This window comes from Vulpes vulpes, chromosome 6 (assembly GCF_048418805.1).
Source record: "Vulpes vulpes isolate BD-2025 chromosome 6, VulVul3, whole genome shotgun sequence".
Classification (NCBI taxonomy): Eukaryota; Metazoa; Chordata; class Mammalia; order Carnivora; family Canidae; genus Vulpes; species Vulpes vulpes.
This window is the reverse complement of record NC_132785.1, coordinates 112,485,834-112,512,324: the sequence shown is the minus strand read 5'-3', so window position 1 is coordinate 112,512,324 and position 26,491 is coordinate 112,485,834. Positions and strand designations below refer to the sequence as shown.

At 36.4% G+C, this 26,491-nt stretch overlaps 1 protein-coding gene across 50 annotated transcripts in view; it reads right to left on the bottom strand.

The window, feature by feature from the left end:
- Positions 1–26,491, bottom strand: part of NRXN3 (neurexin 3) — a 1,525,926-nt gene that overhangs the window by 341,713 nt on the left and 1,157,722 nt on the right. For all 50 annotated transcript variants that reach the window (XM_072762116.1, XM_072762119.1, XM_072762122.1 and 47 more), the window contains one exon: positions 5,013–5,194. In XM_072762116.1, coding sequence (XP_072618217.1) covers positions 5,013–5,194 — 182 coding nt within the window. The remainder of the gene's footprint in view (positions 1–5,012; positions 5,195–26,491) is intronic.

Here is a 26,491-nt window from a genome sequence, read left to right as displayed (position 1 = left end):
CACAGCTTCATAGAGCCTACATGGGAGGTCAATAGGCAGAAGTCACTTGCAAGTGGCTGCTCTCCAAATATTGAGCAGATTAATTCCTCAACAATAGATTTCAATGGAGGAAGCATATTCAAAGTGATATTTCTTTACAAATCCCTCTGCCCTAAGACACCCTCCTTCCACAGAATTTCATTTCATGCATACATACTGCAAGGAAAGATCTTTTTGCCTTTGCCAAACACATTTCATCTGTGATTTCATTAATAAGATTAATAATTGACATAGAAAATAGTGCATCATGGACGTGTGAACCAAAAATGAAGAAATGTAAGCTAATTTGAAGGGAACTCATCTCTAAATTATTTTAGATTTCTTGGACATCTCTCTCTCTCTCATTTTTAAAGATCTAAAAAAAAAAAATCTAATTCTTATCTTGTTCAGGACTTATTATAAAAGCCTATTTAGCCACTATGAGGCCCTGCGTGAGTGGGAAGACTTTAAATTTAAAAGAAACCTGGGGATCCCTGGGTGGCTCAGCGGTTTAGCGGTTTAGCGCGTGCCTTTGGCCCAGGGCGCAATCCTGGAGTCCCGGGATCGAGTCTCATGTCGGGCTCCTGCATGGAGCCTGCTTCTCCCTTTGCCTGTGTCTCTGCCTCTCTCTCTCTCTCTCTCTCTCCATCTATGTCTATCATAAATAAATAAATAAAAAATAAATCTTAAAAAATAAATAAATAAATTTAAAAGAAACCCCAAAAGAAAGGAAGGAAGGAAGGAAGGAAGGAAGGAAGGAAGGAAGGAAGGAAAAGAAGGAGAGAGAAAGAGAAAGAAAGGAAGGAAGAAAGGAAGGAAGGAAGAAAAGGGGGAAAATCTTTCCTTCCTTCCTTCCTTCCTTCCTTCCTTCCTTCCTTCCTTCCTTCCTTCCTTCCTTCCTTCCTTCCTTTACCAGACAACAGATAATCTGACCAAACTGTGAAATGGGGGAAAAATGCACTGACAGCACCCACCCACCTCTGTCTTGGTGCCCCTTTCTTTACATCAATTCTATACCCTAAGGCACCAGTGACTTCCAAGCATTTTCTTGCCATCTTTTTAAATGTTGTGTGCACCCAAAATTGGTCATGTATGTTTCTCCTCCTTTCTCTCCAGCCCTCCAAGTAAAACTCAAATTCTGTTGGAACAGCTGACCTTGGCCTGGTGTGAGAAGGATCATTTTAAGACTAAGGACTCTGAACTAATTAACAAATGATTCAAGGGCTTCTAGTGGAGAAGGAATTTAAAAAAGATTCCAATTTTCCTAAAGAGTTTTTAACGTGTGGACATTTCAGGATGACAAAGGAAAAGAAATGAGAATGTTCAGGGATAGGACAGCATGCAGCCTAGAGCAAAGGTAACATGCAGCCTGCATGCATCCATCCACAAAGTCCCATTTCAGAGGAGGGAGCAGGCATGGCTGGTGGAAGCCAGAACTCCTACCTGCTGTATTTGTCTACTCCTCTCATTAGAAAGCTTGAAGTGAGGAAGTGAGAGGTCCTCAAAGCTAGCAGACAAGATGAAGCCTATTTGCCATTCCTGCTCTGGAGACTCCACAGCAAGCAGGTCTGTTCTAGAAAGGGTGCTCACCTCAGGGTCAGACTCCTTGGTGTTCTCGGAAGAGCATTTTCTCTTCCTTCAAATAGGCTAAGTTGGGGGTAAAAAGTGCTTGTTCCAATGACAGAGTTACTGCGCCTCAAAACTGTTCAGGGATTCCTAGGACTTGCCTTCAGTAACAGTTTATAAAACACAAATTCTCAATCTCTCTCCCTCTCCCCGCCCCCTTTCTTCACCACATACCCTCTCTACACACACTTACTAATTTCTGAGTTGGCACTTTGTTTTTGAGTAACTTAGGAGCTTGACAACCAACTGTTTCCATAATTGACACCCACACTGGAAGAATCAAGCTTTGCCCATGTATAACCCCTTGCTGGGAGCACATGTCTAGGCAGGCAGGGCCTCTTCCCCAGGCCCAATGCCTCCTTCCTCCTCTTGCCCCTGGATCCACTCTGCCTCCCTTTCCTCTTTGTGTCTGCCATCACTTCTTTTCCTCTGGTGGGTTTCTCTTCTTCTAGGTAAACTGCAAGCAGGAATGGAATCTTTTGCCTCCTGCTCAACTCTTTCCACTTCCCTTAACAGTCTTTAAATTATTTTCTTTTTGAGCATTATTCCTTAGTACAAGGAAACAAGCTACATCCATTAAACAAATCCATGCTTTACAGATTGTAAAAGTCACATAAAAGTATCTGAGTAGGTATTGATGGCTTTGCTTTCCTGATGCATCTATGTAAATGTCAAAAACAAGAAGCAGGGTTTGAAATCAAGTTTTTGGATCTTCTACTTGGATTCCTTTATTCCGGAGAGTGGTAAGGAAACTTCCCTTTGCTCTATCCACTCTGACCTTAGGTTTTATCACAGGTTCTTGCATTTCTATGAAGACATTTGCAGCCTAGGGCAGGGGTCCCCAAAGTACAACCTGCAGCCTGTTTTTACACCTGAATTTTATTGGAATATAGTCGCACAGTTTTTATCTCTGGTAGATACCAGAGACAGTCCACTAGGGAAGCTAAAATGGTTTGTAGTTATTAGACCAATCAAATGATCCCATGCTCAAGAGGGCCACAAGCATATCAGGACCATTCCAGAATGATGTGGTTTCTCTACATCATAGGGTCTTTCTTTCATTTCTCTGAGAAGGTCAGATGATGTCAATCTGATAAAGGTCAACCTGTTGGGATTATCTAGAATGTTTAAACAATGATGTAGCATCACTGGAAAAGGACCACAGGACCCAAGTGGGTCTACACATTTTGATGTAAAACTTCTTGTATTTTTACTGTTAAATATGTTAAAATGGAATGCTATGGTTCTTCCGAGAAGTTCCCAGGATCCTCATATCCCTTTTATAAAAACAAAAAAAATATTAAGTAAACTTTCAGAAGATAGGAAGCATTTCTCTTAAAAGTAGAAATGCTCTACAAAACATGAATGGGGAGAAATGGATAAACCAGTAGCACATTATCTGACTCAAAAAAGATGCTTATGGCTGCGCCAAATCATATTTTCCTTAGTAAGTCACACTGAACAAAAAAAGAAGATAAATCACCGTGAAAATGCAAGCGAGCTGGTAATAATAGCCTAGTTATAGCTGCCATGAAATAGTCATTAAGTTATATGCAGCATAAATCTCACAGAGTTTTGTAAATTATGGTGGTTTTTAGAGGCCAAATAAAGATAAACCATACAAACTATGGCTGTGTTTCTCTGTGCTCCTTGGCATGACTTTTTAAAATGCTTAAGCTCAGACTCACAGTACCATATGGTCCTTGAAGCATCTGAAAAAGCATAAAGGTTCAAAACTCTCTTAAGATCCCTCTTTCACACTTTGAAGGTGATCACTCCTAGCCATTCCTTCCCTGCACTCTTGTCTGGCTCTGGCTCACACAAAGGCTGGACAGGCTTCCAGCTCGAGCCTTACACTTCAAGCTGCTCCTGCTTCCAAGGCATATTGGAATAGCAGGTGCTGGAGACGGGCAGTGCTTGCAGGGCTGAACTGGCTGCTGGTGGTTCCAGCCAGCCACCACCTCCACTCCGGAGACCAGCAATAAAATCCCACTTTCTGCCTTCCTCAGTAGACCAGCACATTAGCAAAATTCAGATTCAAAGATGCCCAGTAAAATGTTCCTCTTCTTCCTTTTTGGAGGTTGGTAGTAATCCCCAGTTGGTCTTTCCTCTTAACTGCTTTTTCCCCCTGCTATTTAAACTGAATTCTTATTGCTCCAAATTAAATCCATTCTTTCTGGCCTTGTCATCACTAACTAATGAGAACAATTCCTCTCTTTGCTCCTGGTAGCTGCACTTTGGGTACTTATGGATGAGAATCATATCCTTCTTTAGCCTACTTTTTTTTTTTTCTTTTAACAGCAGACTGCACAGGTGATAAAATGGGTTAATTGTTGCTATAAAAATATTTTCTATCCTCATAACGAAGTAATTTTTTCCTCCAAATCATTTTAATTTCTTAGAACTACCCTGTGTCCTTAACAATCTGCAGTGACTGAGGCTGCATTCCTATTGGGCTTATATATACAAGCAAAATGTTGGATATACAATGCACATGAATATAACAATTCTTGGTTATTGTGCTGTTTCCTTTTTGCCCCACCCCATCTGGCTTCAGTTTTTATCACATGTTCCTTATATTTGTATGAGAAGTTTGCTGCCTAAGGCAGGGGTCATCAAAGTAGAGCCTGTAGCCTGCTTTTTTTTTCTTTATTTCTTTTTTTTTTAAAGTAGGCTCCACACCCAGCATGAAGTCCAACATAGGGATTGAACTCACAACTCTGAGATCAAGACCTGAGCCAAAATCAAGAGTCAGACGTTTAACCAACTGAGCCACCCAGATACCCCTGCAGCCCGCTTTTATAAAATAAGTTTTTATCGAAATATAATCACACACATTTTTTTAAAAAAACATATTATCTATGGCTGCTTGCACATTACAACAGCGGAGCTGAGGAGCTGTGACAGAGACTGTATCACCTGCAAAGCCCAAAACACTTTCCATCTGGCCCTTAATAGAAAAACATTGCTGACCACCAGCACAGGAGATTATTACCACCAAAGTGGGCTTTGCTACTTGTATCAGGTTAAGGCAAAGTACCAGGTAAATCTCTTATTTACACCTTTGCAGTCTGCTAAATGTTTCATGACAGACCAAACCATACCACTGGAAAGGGAGTCTGGACTCAAAGAGTTTTTCAGTTTTTATCCCTGAAATACCCCCATGGGCATCAAGGTTCACACTGAAAGGGAAGAATGAGGTTTGACACTGGGACAACCGTGGGATAGGGTTCCGACACATGTTGGCAAATTTTATAATCATGTGCCTCTTTGCCGAGTCTATCTAGAACGTTCTGCTGCATTCATCTGGCTCACCGACTCACACCACCAGGAAGACAAAGCCATGGAGGCCAAGGCCTGGTACTCACTATGTGAAGCTGTAGGAAGTCACCGAGGCCCGGAGCACTGTCAATGCGCACCAAGATGCCATCCTTCACGGTGGTGCTGAAACCCACGGCCAGGCGGTCAGAGCGTGTGCTGGGCCGATCGTTGGCTGGCCAGGTGTAGAGGATGAGGCCTCCGCTTTTCCCAAAGATGTATGTAGCGCCAGCTGCGAGAGCAAGGAGAGAGGGAGCCATCAGGGCACTGTGTTGTGCATTGCCCGCTGCAGGCACACTTTTGAGATACTATACAGACAGCTGCAGAGAGGAAACGGCCCCCACGTGCTGGTATTTGGTTACTGAGAGGGATGGCATCCAAAGTCTCGGAAGGCAACTGTCACCCTAAATTACAGATGCAGGCAAAATGAATTAATAACAGAGCAGATGTGAGCAAGAGACGTCCCTAACATCTTCAGTTCCTGCTGTATAATGGCAGAGGGCAAATAACACTCTGTGCCTGAGAGCTCTGGTACTTTGTGACAAACAACCTTCCTGATCTCCTCAAAGGCAGAATTAATTTTCCATCTCGGCTAGGACAGGCATGAGAGGGAAAACTGGTTCCCCCATCTCTTAGCTATCAGAACATTCTGGTCAGTGGAGCCAGGAGCAGTTCCAGGAATGCCTCACAAGACTGAACATAAGGTGTTATGTCTCAAGCCATCATTCTTTTTCATACCTGGACCTTCCACCACCCCCACAGAAAAGAAAGCTGTAGCCAGAGAAAAACATTTATCTCTTTCACTCTTATGTTGCTATAAAAAAATGTGATAAAAATTAATTCCAGAGGCCTTTAAAAACTTAATTTTTTCCTAGTGTTCGTATTTATCTGGTATTATATAAGAGCTTCCCTCTTTTCCAAGCTAAATTTCTAAAAGGAAATATAGAAGACATAGAAAAAAATCTCACAATGATGAATTTAGAATGTAAGTGATATTGCCACTTACGAATAGTGGGTTTATCCATGTTTTTAGTACTTACTGTGTTTTCACTCTTATTATTTACAAAGCCAGGGATTAGTAAGAGTATAGTAATTTAAAAATACATAGAAAACAAATAGGAAGAAAAATAAATAAAATATTTTTATCTCATAAATCTTAAAAGTCCATTTTTAAAAACAAATTTTTAAGTCTAAATTTGGAGGAAAGCATCTAGATTTGGTAGCTAGAACAGACCGCATCATTGTAGTTTCTATGGCTATATGTATGTTACCCATAGTGCATACTTCCATATGTTAGTCATCTCAAAGTTCAAAGAATATTTGGCAGATTTTCAGATGTGTTCCCACTGAACATGGTCCAATCCTTGAAACTATTTTAAAGCAGCATTAGATAAGCATTCAAATTTCTTCAACTTTCCTAAAAATCTCCAGCATTGGTTCACATTTAGCTTACAGGGAATACTGGATTGAATTATGTTGTATGAAGAAAAAATGAGTTATGCAGCTTATTTAGAAATAATAAAGTCAACTGCTACGAGGCTAGAATTAGGAGTATATGTCATATGTCATCCTTATTTTAAGCACTAAGCCACATTATACTCTGAGGCATATAGAATCTAATTAAAGGTCACAATTCTAGTCCCTCCAATATGCTCAGTTTGTATATTACGTGTATCATAACATTATCTTCATTTTATGAATGTCTCAATCCTTAGGGGATGGTGTCTGAAAAGACCTCCACAGTCATCTGAAGAATTTGGGATTGTGGTTTGGAGAGTTTATGATTAATTCTTTTTTTAATATTTTATTTACTTACTCATGAGAGACACACACAGAGAGAGAGGCAGAGACATAGGCAGAGAGAAAAGCAGGCTTCATGCAGGGAGCCCGATGTGGGACTTGATCCCAGGTCTCCAACATCATGCCCTGGGCCAAAGGCAGGCGCTCAACTGCTGAGCCGCCCAGGCGTCCCTATGATTAATTCTATATGCAAAACAATATTTGCTCACCATCCACAGATACCCTCAATGCTTCTTAAAATTGGAAATGTGGACATAATGATTTACTCTTGATTTCTTTCCATCTGTGAAGAATTTAAATAATTCCCTTTTCTGTAGATGATTACAAATGTCATCGCCACCCTCTTTATTCTTTATTTGGAAACTGGAAGGTTACTCAGTGATCAATGTATAGAATCACCAAAATGCAAATCAGCCTTTGACATTTTGTGGTAATTTATAAAATCTTATCCTATTCTATCCTAAATATGTAGTGGATCCCACTACAGAGATAAATCCATACTCTATCAGAAAATAATGTTATCATTTTGTTACAAAAAGAACAAGTCCAAAATTGATAACAGCAACACATATGCCTGGTGTTTTCTGATTTAAAAAACCTTTTCAAATTCATTAGCTGGATCTTCACAACGGTTCTATGGGATATTTCATTTGTTAACAACGTGTGGAAACAGAGACCCAAACATCTGAAATAAATGGCACCTCTTTAAGTCATCAGCTTTACCCTCTTGCCTCCAGAAGCTTGTCTTCACCATATGCCAGCCATAGCTTAATAAAATTATACAATAAACTATACCAGTGATGCAAAGTTGACTGTGCTTTATTCTTTTCACATCTTCCTATAAGACCAAAATGGAATGAAAACAAAGCCATAGCCCCCAAACCTGGCATGTTTTCAAAGGCTAGTCTTGCCTTCTGACCATACAAACCTGCTACCCTGCTCATATTTTTTATCCACTGACTATTCAATAATTCTCAATATAAAGAACGTAGAGATAAAGAACATTTTAAAAGATAAATATACAGCTTCTTATATATAGTGGTTAGGAGATCATAATGGCTTTAAATAAAGAACAAAACCTCACTATGACAATAGCAGGGTACTTCAAAAAGTAGTCTTAAAAATAATTTTTATTGACTTTGTTGTTCTGAATTTTGGATGCCACCGTATTAGATAATTCTAACTTTGTAGGTGAAAAGGGCAAAAAAGCACAAAGTCCTTAGCATATGGCTTATTCTGCTATATGGAAACAAATCTTAAAATATGTATTCTTGGTACCAAATATCCTAGTATGGGTAAATAAAGACCCTGAATACTCCCACAGTTCAATGTTGGCTTTACAGGAAGTTAATTAATATTTACAACTTTCTACTGTGAAAACCTGTAATTTTTTCCCTCTTCAGTTAGCTCTGCTATCTTGCATGGTTTTTAAAGATAGATATGCACTTTCTGTTAATTTTAATATAAAATGCCTAGAGTCCTATGGGTAACATGGACTTATTTTGCTTTACATTTTCAAATTAAAAAGTGAATTTTGTTATTTTAAAATGTGGATTACAAATCAACATTTTGGGAACATTCTAAGAACTGTAAGTACCCTCCTTAATCCATTAAAGATTTTCATTTCCAAGCCATGCAATACCACATCGCATGCTTTTTCCCCTGAGCCTAGTTTGACTGTTGGTTTCTCACTGTGCTAAGTATGCTGGTGCGAAGATCATACTCCATTTATTAACAATCAGAACCATGAATTTCCTGCTTGCTAGCAAAAAGTGATCAATTCAACTGAAGAAAAACTGCCATGGTGGCATTTTGACCATTTAACATTGCAGGATTTGCAAGTATGCAAGGCAGCTGAGATTGCTGAGTTCCACCAACACAGTATTTCAGGAATGAAATCTCGACACTGTCACCATTAACCAAGATATGTATACGCACCATTTTCAAACAGTCAACAAATATGACATGTTGTTTATAACACACCACTTCTTTTATCTCAAAAAGCACCAGAAAATAGATTTGGCTTATTGTTTTTATTATTAGCAAGCTACTTACTGTGATGGGGCTCATGGTGATTTTGGCAGACCCAGGTATGTGAGGGTATGAATATGTGTGTTTTGGGGTATATTCTGTGTGTGGGATTTGTGGGGGTAAGAAAAGAGTAGGACAGGATCTAGTGAGATCATGAAGGAGTCCTGGAGAATAGCTTTATGTAGTTATACAACAAGCCAATGAAACAGATGATCGATGATTTCTCAAGGAGAATAACAGATAAAATTTTTCTAGGTCATAAAAGCAAGATATGCTTTTATTTCTTCAAGAAATAGTTATTAAATCTGTGGTGCATATTACTGTTTATTTTACTAAAATTTAATTTAATTATTGATGGCAACTTAACTTTTCCTTATTTAGGACATTTGGATAATTATTACTATTGTTGCTTTGACTTCTTAACCTCATGGCCCTGCCATTATGACATTGCTTTCTATTCCCATATCCAAATGGCATGTTATTTTTTTGGCAATTACCGATAGAATCACGGACCTGTTTAGGATTTATATTTGATATAAAAATAATATATACATACATATGTGTATGCATATACATATGTGAGTATGTATAAGAAATAAAGAAAAGTGAGTTAGAAAACTCAATAAACTACTTGGAATTAATTTATTATTTTCTCCATCAAATTATTACAGATAAAAGGCTCCAGAAATGCATCTAAGCATGTTGGCTGGTTACTTATGTTTCTTTTTTTTTTTTTTTTAAGAAAGAAAACAAAGCAAATCAGCCTTCCCTGAAATAATTTTTGGTTGGTGTTAAAATGAAACAAGTTGGCAAGCAGCTTCCAGGGAAACCTGAGAAGATTAAATTTAAAGGGAACTAGATGATTTACTCATGGACAAATATAGCATGTGCAATAATAAATTAAGTAATAAAATTAGTATAATTCTTGCTGTGCAAACCATCTGGTAGATAAACCAGGGTAAGAAAAAGAAGTCAAACTCCTACCCTAGTGTCTTTGAACATTGCCTGAGAATTTATAAAATCTCATGACATCAAGGTAATATGTCTGTCTTTCTCTATTATTCAGGCTCCTTATTCGTTATTTCTATTGTATTACTCTTTCATCAACCTTATCCACATTTGTGTTCTTTACTGCGAATTGGTAAATCCTTTTGGAAAAAAAACAGACTATCAATGACATAAAATACATCATGCCCATAGAAGCAGTTACTGCTATTCATTTTAAACTATCTTTTAGTCAGATCAATTAACCAGATCTCTAACAAAACCAAAACAGAAAGGCTTAGAAATATCACATATCACTCCTACCAAATGGAAACATAAAGCTCAAGGAGCTCATAATGATTGATGGCCTGAAAAAAATAGTTTCTCGATTTCTTTTACTCAGTTTGCTCTATGGTTCCCCTTCCACACACCCCTGGCTGTCTGAGGAGTGTTCATCACTGTAGGACCTTCTATATTCATAGCACTGAATGGTTTTCAAGTTGTTTTCTTTGGGAGTATCTCATTTGATGCTTCTTCCTCCAATCCCACTGAAGTGTCAATAGCAAATATTTTCGTTTGAATAAAAGAGAAAATAGAGACTCAGGATTAAGTGACTTCAGCTGGTGTTAAGTGGTAAAGCTGAGAATAGAACCAGAGCTCCCCTTCTTCCATCCTGCCCTCATCTGCCCTCAGACAGCTGTCCTGTTGGCCCATTCCTGAAGGGAATCCTTGGGGACCAAGAGCTCCACAAGAAGAAGGAAGTGAATAGCGGATGGAAAAACTGTGAACAGAACCTCTGCACTACAGAGGGAGCCTCTAGGGAGTACAAAGTAAGTGATACAGATGTTACAAATAGTCCTGCAATGCAGTTGTTGAATGGATGGTTTATTATGATCTATTTTGTCGACTCTGGATTTTTTTGAAATAAACACCGAAACTGATGATAAAAAAGCCTTAAATAAAGCAAAACTGAAGGGACTGAACGTTGAGAGAGAAATTTCATCCATTTTAAAGAACATCCTTTATCTTTGGCAAAGAAATGATCAGATTTACTGCCCAGCTAACTGGGAAACTGACAACGTTGCCTAAGAGTCAAATATATAATCAGGGAGAGCCAAGCCCCATTTCTTAAATGATGCTCAGGCAAGGTGAGCATCCTTACTCCTTTCATCCTGGGCAATTTCTTCCTCTTTCTTGAAGGAAGAATGATTAAAACCAAAGGGCATTAAGCCAGGAAACACAGAGGCAACATTTTAGAGCACATTCCAGAATTCTGGAAGAAAAATTGCAACTTGAAGACTTCCTGGCAGAACCAATGCTGGTTCAGTTTGGTATAAAATCTGCTTCGTATTACTGGAACTCAAACTTGTGCAGAGTGAATTATATATATTGTATCTAATGCCAAAACTTCGATAGAAGCTGATCGGAGAAAAAAAGATAAAACAAATAAAATTCTACCTATAAGCTTATTTTTTTATAAATAAAAAAGGACACTATTATTTAATTCTGGTAGTATTATAAAAAAGAACTATTCTTTATGGATGATTACATGTACAAACCCAATTTTGGCAAATATATTTGGTTGATCCTTTTCATGGGAATGTCATCATGAATTTTCCAGGGACTCTTAAGAGGAGCCAAATAATTATGCTATTTCAAAAACTGATACCAACAATTGAGACAGCCTCCTGCTAGGATTTCTTATACACACCTGTACTTCCCCAAATTCTTTTTTTTATTATTATTAATTTAAGATTTTTTATTTATTCATCTGAGAGAGCACAAGCAGGGGCAGAGGAAGAGGGAAAAGCAGACTCCCCGCTGAGCAGGGAGCCAGATGCCAGCTTGATCCCAGGACACTGGGATCATGACCTAAGCCAAAGGCAGACACTTAGCATTGGAGTCACCAGGTGTCCCTGTACTCCCCCAAATTCTGAGTAAAATAAAATTACACATAGTTTCTGGGCACTTTCATGACTGCTGACAAACACATGACACTTTCTGAGTCTTAGAGATAATGACATTTTAAGAAACACATTACATCAAAAAAACTTTTACAAAGTTATTTTACTCATCAGATATCAGAACTCTTCCACTAAGAAAAAATTGATTAGTGATAGAGAATGCAAATGCTTTCAACACTGAAACTGATCCAAAAATTTAAATTTCCAGGGATACATTTAAATTCCCTTTGCTTAAAAAAGAATCTTCATAAACTCAGTTTTTGTTGTTATTGTTGTTTGTTTGGGACAATTAATTTTTGCACAAATCTTTGTCCTTAAATACTAATGTTAATGCTAATGTTAATACTAATATTAATACTTATGCTAACTATCTGTATGAATCATTTATTATATAATGTACTATAATACAATACTTCAAATTCCTATACCTTTTACTTTAGATATTTTTGCTGTATTAGTATATTAGGGCTACCATGACAAGGTAACACAGACTGGTGGCTTAAACAAAATAAATTTATCTCCAGCAACTCTGAAGGCTATTATTTTGATATTGAGGTGTCAGTAGGGTTGGTTTCTTCTAAAATGGCTGTTTTCTCCCTGTGTCAACACATGGCCTACTCTCCTTACCCATCTGTATTCTAATTCTTCTTAAAAGGACACCAGTCATATTAGATTAGCACCCCTTCCAATGGCCTCATTTTAACTTGTATACCCTCTTTAGAGACCCTATCTCCAATTGCAGTGACATTTGGAGATACAGGAGGTTAAGACTTCAACATATGAATTTTGAGGACACACAATTCAGCCCATAACAGTTACTTTCCCAGTTTCAAAGATGAGGGAAATTTTAGAATGAGGTAAAATAACTTGCTTAAGATCTAGTAGAATCAGGAATTTTATCAAGATCTACTAACTCAAAGATCTACATTCTTTTCATTATGCTAAGCTCTATCCCTACTGTGGTTACCTTTTACCTTTGCCTGTGTATCTGAGTGTAGAGAGATGGCAATGAAGATGAACAGAAGAACAATGGCTTCCTAACATGTAGCCAAGAAAACAAAGCAAAACAAAAGAAAATCACAAACCAGATGGAAACTCAATGCCCTCATGATGGAAATGGCAGTATAGGGGTGATCATTTTATTTTATTTAAATGATGGTGGCTTAATAGGAGCTTGTTCTCTGGAAAGTGTATAAAAGCAAGGTCAGAAAATAGGCTTCTCCTCATTAATTACACCGCATTCCTAAAAATCTAAATTCTGAAGGGGTGGACTCTATATGAATTTTATTTCAGAGAATATCTTACAGCCAATTTAATTTAACTTTCATAACCAAGCTTGTTTCTTATATAGCAAAACAAAGTAATACCTAGGAAATTGCACAGTATTCAGGTTTAAGGAAATAAATATTAAGTTTTATTGTCAAACGAAATGAAAATCCAGAACCTTTCTTTACCATGAGCTACTGGAGGACAGGGCTGTTTAATTTATCTCTCTATCAACACTGAATGCTCAGGAAATAAATGTTGTTGAATTAATCAATAAAACCTGGCTCACCTATACTTTCATATCTTCATACTGTCATTCAGGTATCTGCCCATTAATCCTTCTCAGCTTTTTGTCATTTCATCTTGATGTGGAAATATTTTATAAATACTCATCAATTAGGGTTCATAACACCTCCCCAGGCAGAGAACAGAGCTTCCAATTTATAAAAGAAAGCTAACCACAAAAATGTTTGAATAATTTTTCTTTGGTGAATTTTTGGCAGGCTCAGAGATGAAAATCACATCCATCTTCAGTCAAATTGTTTTATGTTACCCTTCAGTTCCTAAATCATGTGGCAAACAGTTTTTAGTAATATTCATATATATTTATATACATATATATGTAGGTATATGAATACATCTTAGATTTAACCTACCAATAATATACAGTAAAAAAGCAATGCAACATATTTAATAATGACAATGTCATTATTCTACATACCATTATGCAAAGACCATATATACATTTGTCCTTAGGCAAAATATAAATGAATGAAAATAAAAATGATAATTTTATAATTACTCATCAGACTTTTCTGTAACATTTTTTAAGAAACTCATTCCTTCTGATGACATCTCATGGGACATAGAATAAAAGAGAGGTTCAGAGTGCATTCATCTGTCTCCTTTTCCTCCTTTTATTCCACAGCTTTGAAATACCTTCTCTAATAAGAGCAATCAAGGGATTTCTAAGTACTGAATATCCTCTGGAAAAAAAAATACAGATAAAGAGCAGTTGCTTATTTCTAGTGCTTTGATTTAAATGCTAGATTTATATGGACTTCACACTTTCAAGGAACCAGAGACCATAAACAGATAACTTTGGTGTATTTGTGGCTCTAATTCATAAAACATGATTTTCCTGGAAAAGTTAGGTTATATTTTTAAGAGTATTGGCTCTTGCTTCTATGAGATACATATCTCTTAACCATAGAACCCATATCAGAATTAAGCAAAAGGAAGAAACTTCAACTATTATGGTCGATTCTGTTATTTCATAATCATTTATGTTCACTGTGCCCCAGTTTCCCCATTATTAAGAGGTGATGATACTTCTCCTACCTCCTCATTTCAAAAAGTAGCGGTAACGATCAAAACAGCTATCATGTGCACTATACAGAACTCTAGAAATAATTTAGTTTTTCTGTTTTATGGTGATCACCTCAAAGTACCTAACATTTTAGTATCTGTAGAATTTAATTGTTCCAGGTGCCCAGTACATCTTCCTTTTTGTCTTGCCACACTAAGCCCTTTCATATGGAAATGATAATTTTCTCCCATACCAATCGTGATTTCAATGGAAATTGTCTGTTAAAGTCTTTAACAGATTTTTGCCTGTTACATACAACATTAGCTAAGGCGTGATAATAAACCTGAGTTGGATCAACTGGAGCATTTCACTGAATTATTATTATTATTATTAATTATTATTATTATTTTATAACCTGGAAGGAGAGGAATATTCCATCAGTTTCTCTGATAATAGAGTTATGCCATAAATGGCACACAGCTGCCATGGCAACAATTCCTACCAAAGGAAAAAACTTGGGAGAAAATAAACCCTAACCCAAAGAGTGAAGTCGAACTTTTGAATCGAGAGTTGGACACACATAGAAAACTCATCTTTGGAGTACTTGGTTTTAATGGCCTGTGTTATGAAGTTGAAACTTTGTCTCATATAAAATTCTCAATAGCTAATTTGTTTAAGTAAGCTCAGCTTTTCTTTCTTTCACAACTAGAAGAGTCCTTGACAGTAAAGAACCCCTGGTAACTATCACTGTGCCTGGAACATAAAGGGCATGTAAATGTTTTTTAAATTGGCAAAGGATGACCAAGATGATTAAGTGATAAGTTACCTAGAGATTTAACCTAAGAAGCACATTCAAGTGATTCAGATATATTTCAAATTGGAGTATTTATAACACTGATCATGTTCTTGTTGATAAAGAAATCCTTAATGATTTCTACACATTTATACACATATATGGTTATACATGTGTATATATATCCAATAATTAGAATATTAATGAAAAGAGACTGCTTTATATCAAGTTCTATAAACTACAGATAAAATTTTACTCAGAAGAAAATGCCCTAAATAATAATAAAGGAAATGAATATAAATGAACTGAAATGTCAACTTAAGACATGATTATGAAAATAAATAAAATTAATAAGCTAGTATGTGATGACTAGTAAAAGCTAGAATTTACCCAACACTTTTAAAAAAATAATAGAAGAGTTAAAAAAAATCCCCAAAGCTTATACTTTAAAATGTCAAATAAAGCATATAAATCCTTGAAAAACCAGAAGAAAAATTAAAAGAGAAAACAATAGTATAGTAGAAATTACAAAGGGGATATAACCACAAACATAGACAATATTAAAATATAAAAGAATATTTTATACAAGTTTAGAAAAATATATTTAAAAACCAGAAGAAAGGGACCCTTAGGTGGCTCAGTGATTGAGTGTCTGCCTTCAGCTCAGGTCCTGATCCTGGAGTCCAGGATCAAGTCCTGCATTGGGCTCCTTCCAGGGATCCTGCTTCTCCCTCTGCTTGTGTTTCTGCCTCTCTCTCTCTCTCTCTCTCTCTCTGTGTCTCTCATGAATAAATAAATAAAATCTTAAAAAAAAAAACAGAAGAAATTGATCCCTTCTAGGAAAAATACGATTTTCCAAATGTTTCTAAGAAAAACTAGATACACTCAGTAGACTAAGGTCCCCAGAAACCACTGGAAAGATGATTCAAATTCTATTCAAAAGATAAAGATGATACAAAAGATACTAGATGATTTTACAAATAAGTTTTATCTAACTTTCAAAGAAAATATAATTCCTAAATTATTCAAATTATACCAGATCACAGGCGAGGTGAGAAATCTTCCCCAATTCACTTACAAATTCAATGTATTTGTAATATCAACACCTGATAAATATACAGCATAAAAACAACAAAACACTAGACTAATTTCACTTATGAATACTGATTAAATATTTTTCTGAATAAACTTCAATGGTATGTTAAAAGAATAATACACCATTCCAAGAATATGATAAATAGTATATCTAAACATAAAGGTATCTATTAGCAAAGTTCATTATATCACCTAATTAAGGTGGAATTAGAATGCAATTTTATTTAGGATTTTTAAAAGTACTTGAGAAACTCAGTAGTCACTCCTTCAAAAACTTTACTTAAAATAGAAATTGTAAAAAGCATTCTAATATGATAATGACTATCAAAACCTATATGCAACTTCATACTAGATAGTAAAATTATATAGCCTTTGCCATTAAAATAAAAAAAATAGAGATGTTCATTATCGTGGTATTATTCAACACTGTTTTATAAGTTCTTACTAAAATAATAAAGCAATAAAATGAAATTATCTATAACATATTGGGAAAGAATACAATATTTTTAAAGATATGATTGAATACATACATCTCCCTAATAAACTATTTGAAACTTAAAATTAATGAGATCAATTGATAAGTTGGTCCAATATAAAATAAATACATAAAAATCAATACCTTGTCACCACTGCATAGTTGGTCAAATGATTTTTGACAAGGGTGCCAAGACATCAATGGAGAAATGAGAATATTTTCATCAAATGATTCTGGAAAAAATATATGTCTATATACATAAAAAATGAAGTTGAATGCTTATAGCATAAACAAAAGTTAATTCAAAATGGATCAATGATCTAATTGTAAGAGTTAAAGCTATAAAATTCTTAGAAGACAACATAGGAGAAAAGCTTCATAATACTGAATTTGGATTTTTTAAAAACTATATCAAAAGGGCAGACAACAAAAGAATAAAATAGATAAACTTTGAAAAACTTGTGCATTAAAGGACACTATCAACAGAAGAAAAGTAAGCCACAAAATGAGAAAAAAGATTTGCAAATCATATATCTGATATGGGATTTATATCCAGAATATATAAAGTACTCATACAACTCAACAACAAAACAACCCAGTTACAAAATGGGGAAAAGACTTGAATAGATATTTCTTCAAACGTATACAAATGGCCAATAAGCTCATGAAAAGATATTTAACATCAGTAATCATGAGGGAAATACAAATCAAAATCATAATGAGTTATCACTTCATATTCAATAAAATGGCTATTATCAAACAGACAGAAAATAGGTGTTGACAAGGATGTGGAGAAATTGGAACCCTTTTGTGCTGCTGGTGGGAATGTAAAATGGTACAGCTACTGTGACAAACAGTGTGGCAGTTCCTCAAAAACTTAGATGTATAATTACCATAAGGTCTATCAATTCTACTTCTAAGTGCATAACAAAACAAAATAAAATGAAACAAACAAACAAAACACAACGAAAGCAAGGAGTCAACCAGATATTGTACAGCCACATTCAAAGCAGCATTATTCATTTTAGCCCTAAAAGTGGTAACAACCCAAATGTCCATTGTTGGATAAATGGATAAAATAAAATACTGGTGTATACACACAATGGAATCTTAGCTTTAAAAAGGAATGAAATTCTGATACCTACTACATGATGAAACATGAAGGCATGCTAAGTGAAATAAACCAAATACAAAAGGACAAGTATTGCATGACTCCAGTTACATGACATACCAAGAATTGTCAAATTCATAGAAACAGAAGTAGAATAGTGGTTATTAGAAAAGAGGGAGATGGGAAGCAATTGTTTAATAGGCACAGTTTCAGTTGGGGTGATGAAAAAGCTTTGGAGATGGTTGAGATGGTTGTACAACAATGTGAATGTACTCAACGTTTCTGAACTATGTGCTTGAAAATGGTTAAAATGTATTTTTTTCATTTTGTATATTTTACCACAATAAAAAAAGCAAGAGCTTGTTTTAATAATAGTAACTACCAGGTTGAAATGAAAAAGAGAAATCCCAATCACAATAACAAAAATCTATAAAATATCTTAATGCAACAAGAAAGCTATATAAAGAAAAGCTATATAAAGGAAAGTATAATTTTGGGAGCACATAAAACATGACTATATATATGAAGATACATATGTTACTGAAGAAAAATATGAATATATCAATAAACATGTTAATTTTTATAGCACCTCTAAATAGAAACTCAAGTTCTTTTCAAGTTCATAAAGAAAAAGATGTATGATTCACCAAGAAAATTTTAAAAGGAAGAATAAAGAAAGGAGACTAGCTTTAGTAGATTTAAAAATTTACTATAGCCAAAATAATCTATCCTTAGAAGAAAAATAGAGTGCACAATTAGTAAAAATTAAACACATTATGCAAAAAAAAGTTTTGTTGGATCCTTTCTATATACTAAGAAGAACATCATATGTATAGTGCAATATAAATTCTAGAGTAGAGATATGTTCAAAATGAGATAGGAACCCATAGGAGAGGGTCAGCAGCTTTAAATAAAGATTGGACTGAATATATATATAGCAAAGAGAGAGAGATGATCACCATACTAATCCATTATCTTACATAATTACAAATGTTTTCTTGTGATGAGAACTTTTAAAATTTACTCTTAGCAACTTTCAAATATGTAATACATTCTCATTAACTATAGTTATCATGCTGTACATGACATCCCCAGAATGTATTTTTATACCTAGAAGTTTGAACCTTTGACTCCCTTCACCCATTTCCCCCACCCCCCTCCCCCTACCTCGGACAACGGAGTCTTGAGTTCATTTTATTTAGATTCCACATATTAGTGTTATCATTATGTCCTGAACTTTAAACTAATGTAATTTTATATGTCAATTATATCTCAATAAAACTGGAAAAAAATAAAATTAAAACATGTCAAAAAATGTCAAAGCAAAAAAAAAAGACTTCTAATGAGTTTTGGGGTAAAAGGGTATCTACCTGATTTTATTTTATTTTATTTTATTTTTTATTTTATTTTTTATAAATTTATTTTTTATTGGTGTTCAATTTGCCAACATAGAGAATAACACCCAGTGCTCATCCTGTCAAGTGCCCCCCTCAGTGCCCATCACCCAGTCACCCCTCACCCCCGCCCACCTCCCCTTCCACCACCCGTAGTTCGTTTCCCAGAGTTAGGAGTCTCTCATGTTCTGTCTCCCTCCCTGATATTTCCCACTCATTTTTTCTTCTTTCCCCTTTATTCCCTTTCACTATTTTTTATATTCCCCAAGTGAATGAGACCATATAAAGATTGTCCTTCTCCGATTGACTGGAAGGAGCCTCGGTGTCCATCGAAAGATGAATGGATAAAGAAGATGTGGTCTACGTATACAATGGAATATTACTCAGCCATTAGAAATGACAAATACCCACCATTTGCTTTGACGTGGATGGAACTGGAGGGTATCTAACCTGATTTTAAAGGAGAGGAAGGACATTCAATTTGGAGGTCATGAGCAAAGGTGTGAAAGAATGAAGTATATTTGGGGAACACAAATGGCATCGTATCTTTTGGCCAGTGTATAGGCTGAAGGGCTGAGAATAGCGCAGACAGGTCCAGAAAATTGGCTAGTCACAGCAGCAGAGCACTGAATTCCAGCTTCAGTTATTTGTCTTTTAGTAGACAATCCAGTATTTTAATACACAAGCCAGTGTTTTCCACATAGTGTTTTTGGTTTTGTCTTCTAGTAACAGAACTATTTCAAGAGTTATATGTACAATAAGCATTCTCCACCAAATCATTGTGTAGCTTTCTGAAACACATAACGTTTATTTAGCAATTGTACTAAAGCCACTCCAACACAAAAACACAATTTAAAGAACGATTTTAATATTTAAAAAGTTTGATAATGACCACTTTGGTCAAAGAGAAAGTACGACCATATCTGTGCTTGACAGAAAGAACTTTGGCTATGGTGTGGGAGATGGAAGGAGAAAAGCTTGCCCATATGGCTCTAGGTGGAGGCCAGTGCCAAAGCCAGGATATGAGACATGTGAGCTGAGCCTGTGTCAGTGGGAGGGAAAAATGAGAGGAAGGAATGGATACCGAAGACGTGAAAAGTAAATGGAATTGGTGATCCATTTAATATTTGGGGACAAGAAGAGAGGCACTGAAGTTGACTCAGTTTTCAAGTTTGGGCAACTAAAATTGTAGATAGAAAAGGAAGCATTGCTTAAGGCATGAAAATGACAACTTAATTTTGGGGTTACTGACTTTTGTATGCCTGTAAGATAATGTCAATGGTTCAGTTAGAGCTCCAGGATGACAAAGGATCAATGCCATGGTTTTAAGGCCCAAGTGACTATGCTATTGTGTCATCAAAGAATGTACCCAGATCCTACACAGTGATTTCCCAAGCATGTATTATCGGCATGTGGAAGACCTACAAGAATATGTAAAACTGATGTGCCCAAAGAATACCCACTGAGCATATAGTTATTTGCCTTTTCTCTGGTCTGTCTCTAGCAATAGACAAGCATAGTTTGCATGTGGTTTATATAGTAATAATATAGTAATAATAGTAATATTATATATAAATACACATACAATATATAGTATATAGCAATAATAGTACTTACATAATTTTGCATTTATTTCTTTTAAAAATTTTATTTATTTATTCATGAGAGACACAGAGAGAGAGAGAGACAGAGACATAGGCAGAGGGAAAAGCAGGCTCCATGCAGGAAGCCTGATGTGAGACTCAATCCCGGGACTACAGGATCACACCCTGAGCTAAAGCAGACGCTCAACCGCTGAGTCACCCAGGCATACCTATTTCTTTTCTATTATAGTTTTTGAACCTCTTTGTACTATCATAGTTGTCATTTTAAATGGTTGCATAATATTCCATGGAGTGATGGGCTCTAACTTAGCACTCCTATTTGTTGAGCCCTTATGTTGTTTGTTTTGTCTGGGGGTATAAATTGGAGCAAGAAAGGCGATTTGATATAATATTTGACTCTGCTTAATATATATAACATTCTGTTCTTCTGAATAAAATTAAATATATCTCTGAGAGTATTAAGCCAGATGGTTTCATTCTTCTTGAAACAAAGATAGTCTATAATCAAGAGTCACATAAGAAACCAAAATGGATCAAGGTCAACTCCTGGTTGTCAGAGCCATTTTTCATTATTCACTCGACAAAACGTTATCCCTCACCTCTTACCAATGGACAAACACATCATTGCATTAATATATAATATTTTGATAATTAGTTTCCAGTTTACTTTTTAAACTGATTTCCTCTGAATATATTAGCTACTCATTTTCTTAATATTTTATCCCCTTCAAAGCTTCAGCTTATAGCTTCTATTTTTCTCCCTTTATTACTTTTACCAAGACAATTGCCCTTTGCTAATATTCGGTGATTCTCATCTCTCCTGCCTAATTAAATATATTTCAAACACATCTTCCATCTCAGTCTCTCTGTCTCCCCTCAGCACCTCCCCACATCCCTTGAAAGTGTGCCTATGCTTTAGTACCTGATGGTGAAAATAATTTTTTACTTGTTCTTCACCATGTACCTTGTGGGAGGTGTCTGCATTATCCCTCTTTTAAAAACTGCTCTCTAGTCACCAGGCCCTGGAGTGAGGCACTTTCTGTATACCTGGTCCTGGCCTTATGTTTCTATTCACAAAGCCAGGCTGCAAGTCCATAAAAAACTAATTTCCCAGGCCCTCTTCTTAGTTTTAATATGATAACTTTAGCATTGATTCAACAGTACAGATATGACATTCTGCAAATAAACAGCAGTCACTTCCATCAAAGCTTAAAGATTTGTTATGATGGATATATTCAGACACACCAGTCTCTTTTTAGAAAATGCAATTTTATGGAAAAATACAAGATAATTGGTCTTTAGCTCTTGCAATAAACTTAGATAGCACCTGCCATATTTAAATTAATACAGTGCTTCTCCCTGTGAGATGAGGCCTTCTGATTAACTCAATCATGTGAAAAGATTCAGACATTGCTCATGTGTGCTTAGACTGAACATTGTTTTTTTGATGTGGTTATTTTTTTTTTAAATGATGTGATACTTGTCCATCTACTAAGTAAAGGAAATTGAAAGTTCTTTATTCAGCCATATATCCTGCCTGTCCTTATCTCTCAGACTCAGGTTTGCCTCACATTGTGTCACATAGGTGGTAGGTTTTATTGGGTGCTGGAAGATTCTCCAAAGCAATGACCTAGTATTTGAAGTATCTGTGTGAACACTAGCTCTGCTTCCCAGAGATCACATACACATCACTCTCGAGGATTTATTCCCTTTCCCATTGTCCCCATTTCCTCTGACTCTAGCTGGCACAGTGCAGATCAAGAAACTCAGAGGACAGCTTTGCTCCTTTTAATCTCTCTTAAACCAGCCGCAAGAACGAATCAGACTCACATGGCTAGAGCAGCAGAATGTAAAGTGCCAAGGCTGGCATTTCAATCTGGTTCTCCTACTTCCGGAGAAAGCCTGGATAATGAAGAGTGAAGAGGATCCTTCCAGGGGACAAATTAAAGCTCTAAGTGTCTACCTGCATTGAAGCAACTAGTGACCCAAAGGCATGGCTGGTATGACTTTGTCAATAAGGGAGAAAACACATAATCTCTGAAGAGGGTCCTCTTACCCATCATAACTGGTGGTAATTCAATTTCCCTAATTTTCCCATTCAACTTGACCCTTTAACATGTGTCCAAAGTTTTACTTTAAAGTGAAGTCTTCCAAAAAATAAATAAATAAATAAATAAATAAATAAATAAAGTGAACAGTCTTCCCAAGTGAACATAGCCTTTAGGGAGAAGCCCGTGGACAATAGGGGTATAAAGATATCTTGTGTTAACTATGTGAAAACGATAGACATGAATCACACCACTATTTTTAAAATAATCTTTATGTCACAACGATGACCTACAGACTCAGTATCCATTGTAAATGCTGAAGCTGGTTGCCCAGCAGGGGTTAGAGACTGCACGGACATCATCAGATTGTAAATTCCTTGGAGGTGATAGAGGTATCATGTGATTTTTTGTGTCCCCATGATGGCTGAGTCCCTTGCTGGGCACATAAAATCATGTAGTATATAAAAGCTAGAAGGAGACTATGAGAGCCACAATTTGGTGTCCTCGTCTATAAAGGCAAATACTGAGGCCCAAAGTGGTTACAGAATTTGTCCAAGGTGACAATGATGAGTTGCATGGCCACAGGAGAATACTCTCCTGACACCAGTCTGGCACCCTTCCTATATTCTTTCTGCTATCTCTAAATAAGCAATTTTAAAAATTGTTTAATTAACAATTTTAATTCATCCATTTAGACTCCATTGCTTAAGGATACTATTTGGGTAGTAAGAATCACTATGGAACAGGGTGTGTGTGTGTGTGAGAGAGAGAGAGAGAGAAAGAGAGAGAGAGAGAAAGTATGGAAATAGGTATATATGTGACAAGAAATGGGTGCAGAGAAGACAGAAATATGATCACATAACTTATACTCTGTTACATCAGTATTTACTCTTCGTGTATATGCTTTATTGGGTACATAATGATCTGAAGCCTTATATTTGAGTACATAAAATAACAAATCATATATAAAAGGAGTCCTGTTCTGATTCATCTTTCTTAGTCCTCAAGGCAAAGAAGAGTGAAAATATCTGAAAAAGTTACAGATCAATCACTACATCTAAGTTAAAGCTGGAATTTCTGTGCTCCCTGGAAAAGGATCTACTTTGAGCTTTATGGCATTTCCCCAAGTCCTAAGCTTTACATTATAGGGGAACATTGCTAGTCCACAAATCTGTTCAGTCTCAACATAAGCAAGGCCAACTACTCACAATGCTCCCTCCATCCAACACTGAGACCTCAAGAGGTAAGAAATGAGAGGGGGTTGGAAGGGGTATGCCACAATCTGAATGGGATCTCTTTAAAAGCAATGTGCAGCAGGAGAGACAAGTATAATGGCTATTTAATCATCTTCGCTATGAAGTGCCAATTCTTTAGACTCTTATGACATTCATGAATGATGCAGAAGGCGGACATGATGAATGCAGAGCAATTCCCTGCGACAGATACTTTCAGGGAATTTATATCCCTCCCCCTAGGACAAAAGGGCTCCTGGGCTCAGTTATCATTTGTTCTGAGAGATAATTTACAGTCTCACTAGCAACTCCTTTTACCCAACTCAATAAAGCGCTTATTTTGATATACGGACTGTGATTGTTCAAGAACAACTGTATCCTTGGAAATTCATGTGCAGTGAACGGTCTTACTGGTTTACTTTCCTTCACCTCATGCACTTCTGTCATCTTCCAGGTTCTATAACTTAAGGGCTTGGACACAGGGTCTCCAAAACACCTGTGGTGTCACACACACACACACACACACACACACACACACACACACAGGTTACTCTTTAATGCTGTTTGGATTCACTGTGAATCAGAGAATCCTTTGGTGTGTGGCTACATGTACTGTTAAAAATACATAATAAAAATCTCATTCTGGGATCCCTGGGTGGCTCAGCGATTTAGCACCTGCCTTTGGCCCAGGGCGCGATCCTGGAGTCCCGGGATCGAGTCTTGCATCGGGCTCCCTGCATGGAGCCTGCCTCTCCCTCCTCCTGTGTCTCTGCCTCGCTCTCTCTCTCTCTCTCTCTCCCTATGTCTATCATGAATAAATAAATGAATCTTTAAAAAAAATCTTATTCTGTATCCTCTGCCAACAGATAATCTGTGTGTGGATAAGGAAATTAGTTGATAGATTCACAAATATTTATTAAGCTTTTATATGCTAGGTACTCTTCTGGGTGGTGCAAGGACATCAGTGAATGTAATGAAGCCCCTGCTTAATAAAGATGCTATTATTATAATGATGAGGGACAAAAACATTACAAATATATGCAAAATATACTGTCTGGGAGTTTAAGTGCTGATAAAGCATAATAAGGGGATAATCACATCGGGTTAGGAGGGCTATTTTAAATGAGATAGGTAGGGCAAACTCCTCTGAGGTGATGGCAATAGTGATCAGAGCAGAAGGAAGGTTCAAGCCAAGGGGAGCAAGAACAAGGACTGAAGTCAGAAATGTGCTTTGCTTGTTGAGATGCAGCAAGGGAACCAGTATGGCTGGACTGGAGCACAGAGGAGAGAATGAGAGAAAAAGTGGTAGAGAAGTACAGAGAACCCAAATTACAGAGGGTATCATGAGAAGTACTTCATGAGAGAGGTCCTGGTTGGATTCTACTCTGAGATGATTGCACAGCTTTCTTAAGCACCTCTGTACATAGCATTTGAAATAATATTCTAAAAATTAGACTTAAGTGGAAGGTTACCAGTATATAAAAAGGGCTCAAAAGGCTTTCATATGAGGAACAACTAAATGAGCTCAGGATATTTAACCAGAAGCTCTTGGAAGCTGGGCAGCCTTCTTCAAATACATAGGGTATCATGTAGAAGGACAATAATGCTTGGGAAGGTAGAACCAAGAATGTTGGGTAAAAATATCTGGACTCAAGGTCAGAGGTCATACTGTGTGGAAGTATTTTCTAGAGCTAACCAAAGACAGAATGAGACTCTCAAAAGTCTGATAAAAAATTCATCCACAGATGTGTTCCAGCAGAGACTGAATAGTCATTTTTCAGGGATGTCTGTAGGTCATTTCTAAATGGTTCCCAAAGGGAACTGTCCTTTAAAAAAAAAAAAAAAAGATTTTATTTATTTATTTATGTATTTATTTATTTATTTATTCATTTATTTGAGAGAGAGAGAGAGAGAGTGAGCATGAGCAGGGGGAAAAAGAGGGAGAGGCAGATTCCTCACTGAGTAGGGAGCCCAAAGGGGCTCAATCTCAGGACCCCAGGATCACAACCTGAGCCAAAGACAGCCGCTTAAGTGGGTGAGCCACCCAGGCACACCTTGAAGGGAACTTTTTAAGAAAGGAAGAATCTACGAAAACAGAAATGTTGGACTCTGATAAAGCAAACATATTCATCTAGATTAATTATCTTATTTTTCTTCATTTAAAAAAGGCATTTTCTTTTCAGCAAATTGCTGCTACATCTTCATTGAGAAGATCAGTAGCCATTTTGAAAAACATGAAAATTCTATAAAGCCATATTTTCCCTACAAATACTTTAACACATTTGGCAGAAACATTCTTGAGGGCTATATCTTCAAGGACATTTTTGGTGTAGATTCAGCTTCTAAGAAAATTCTGCTAAATAAAATATCTACTTAAAAATATTCTTTCAATCACTGAAATAGTAGCCAAATGCAGCTCCTTT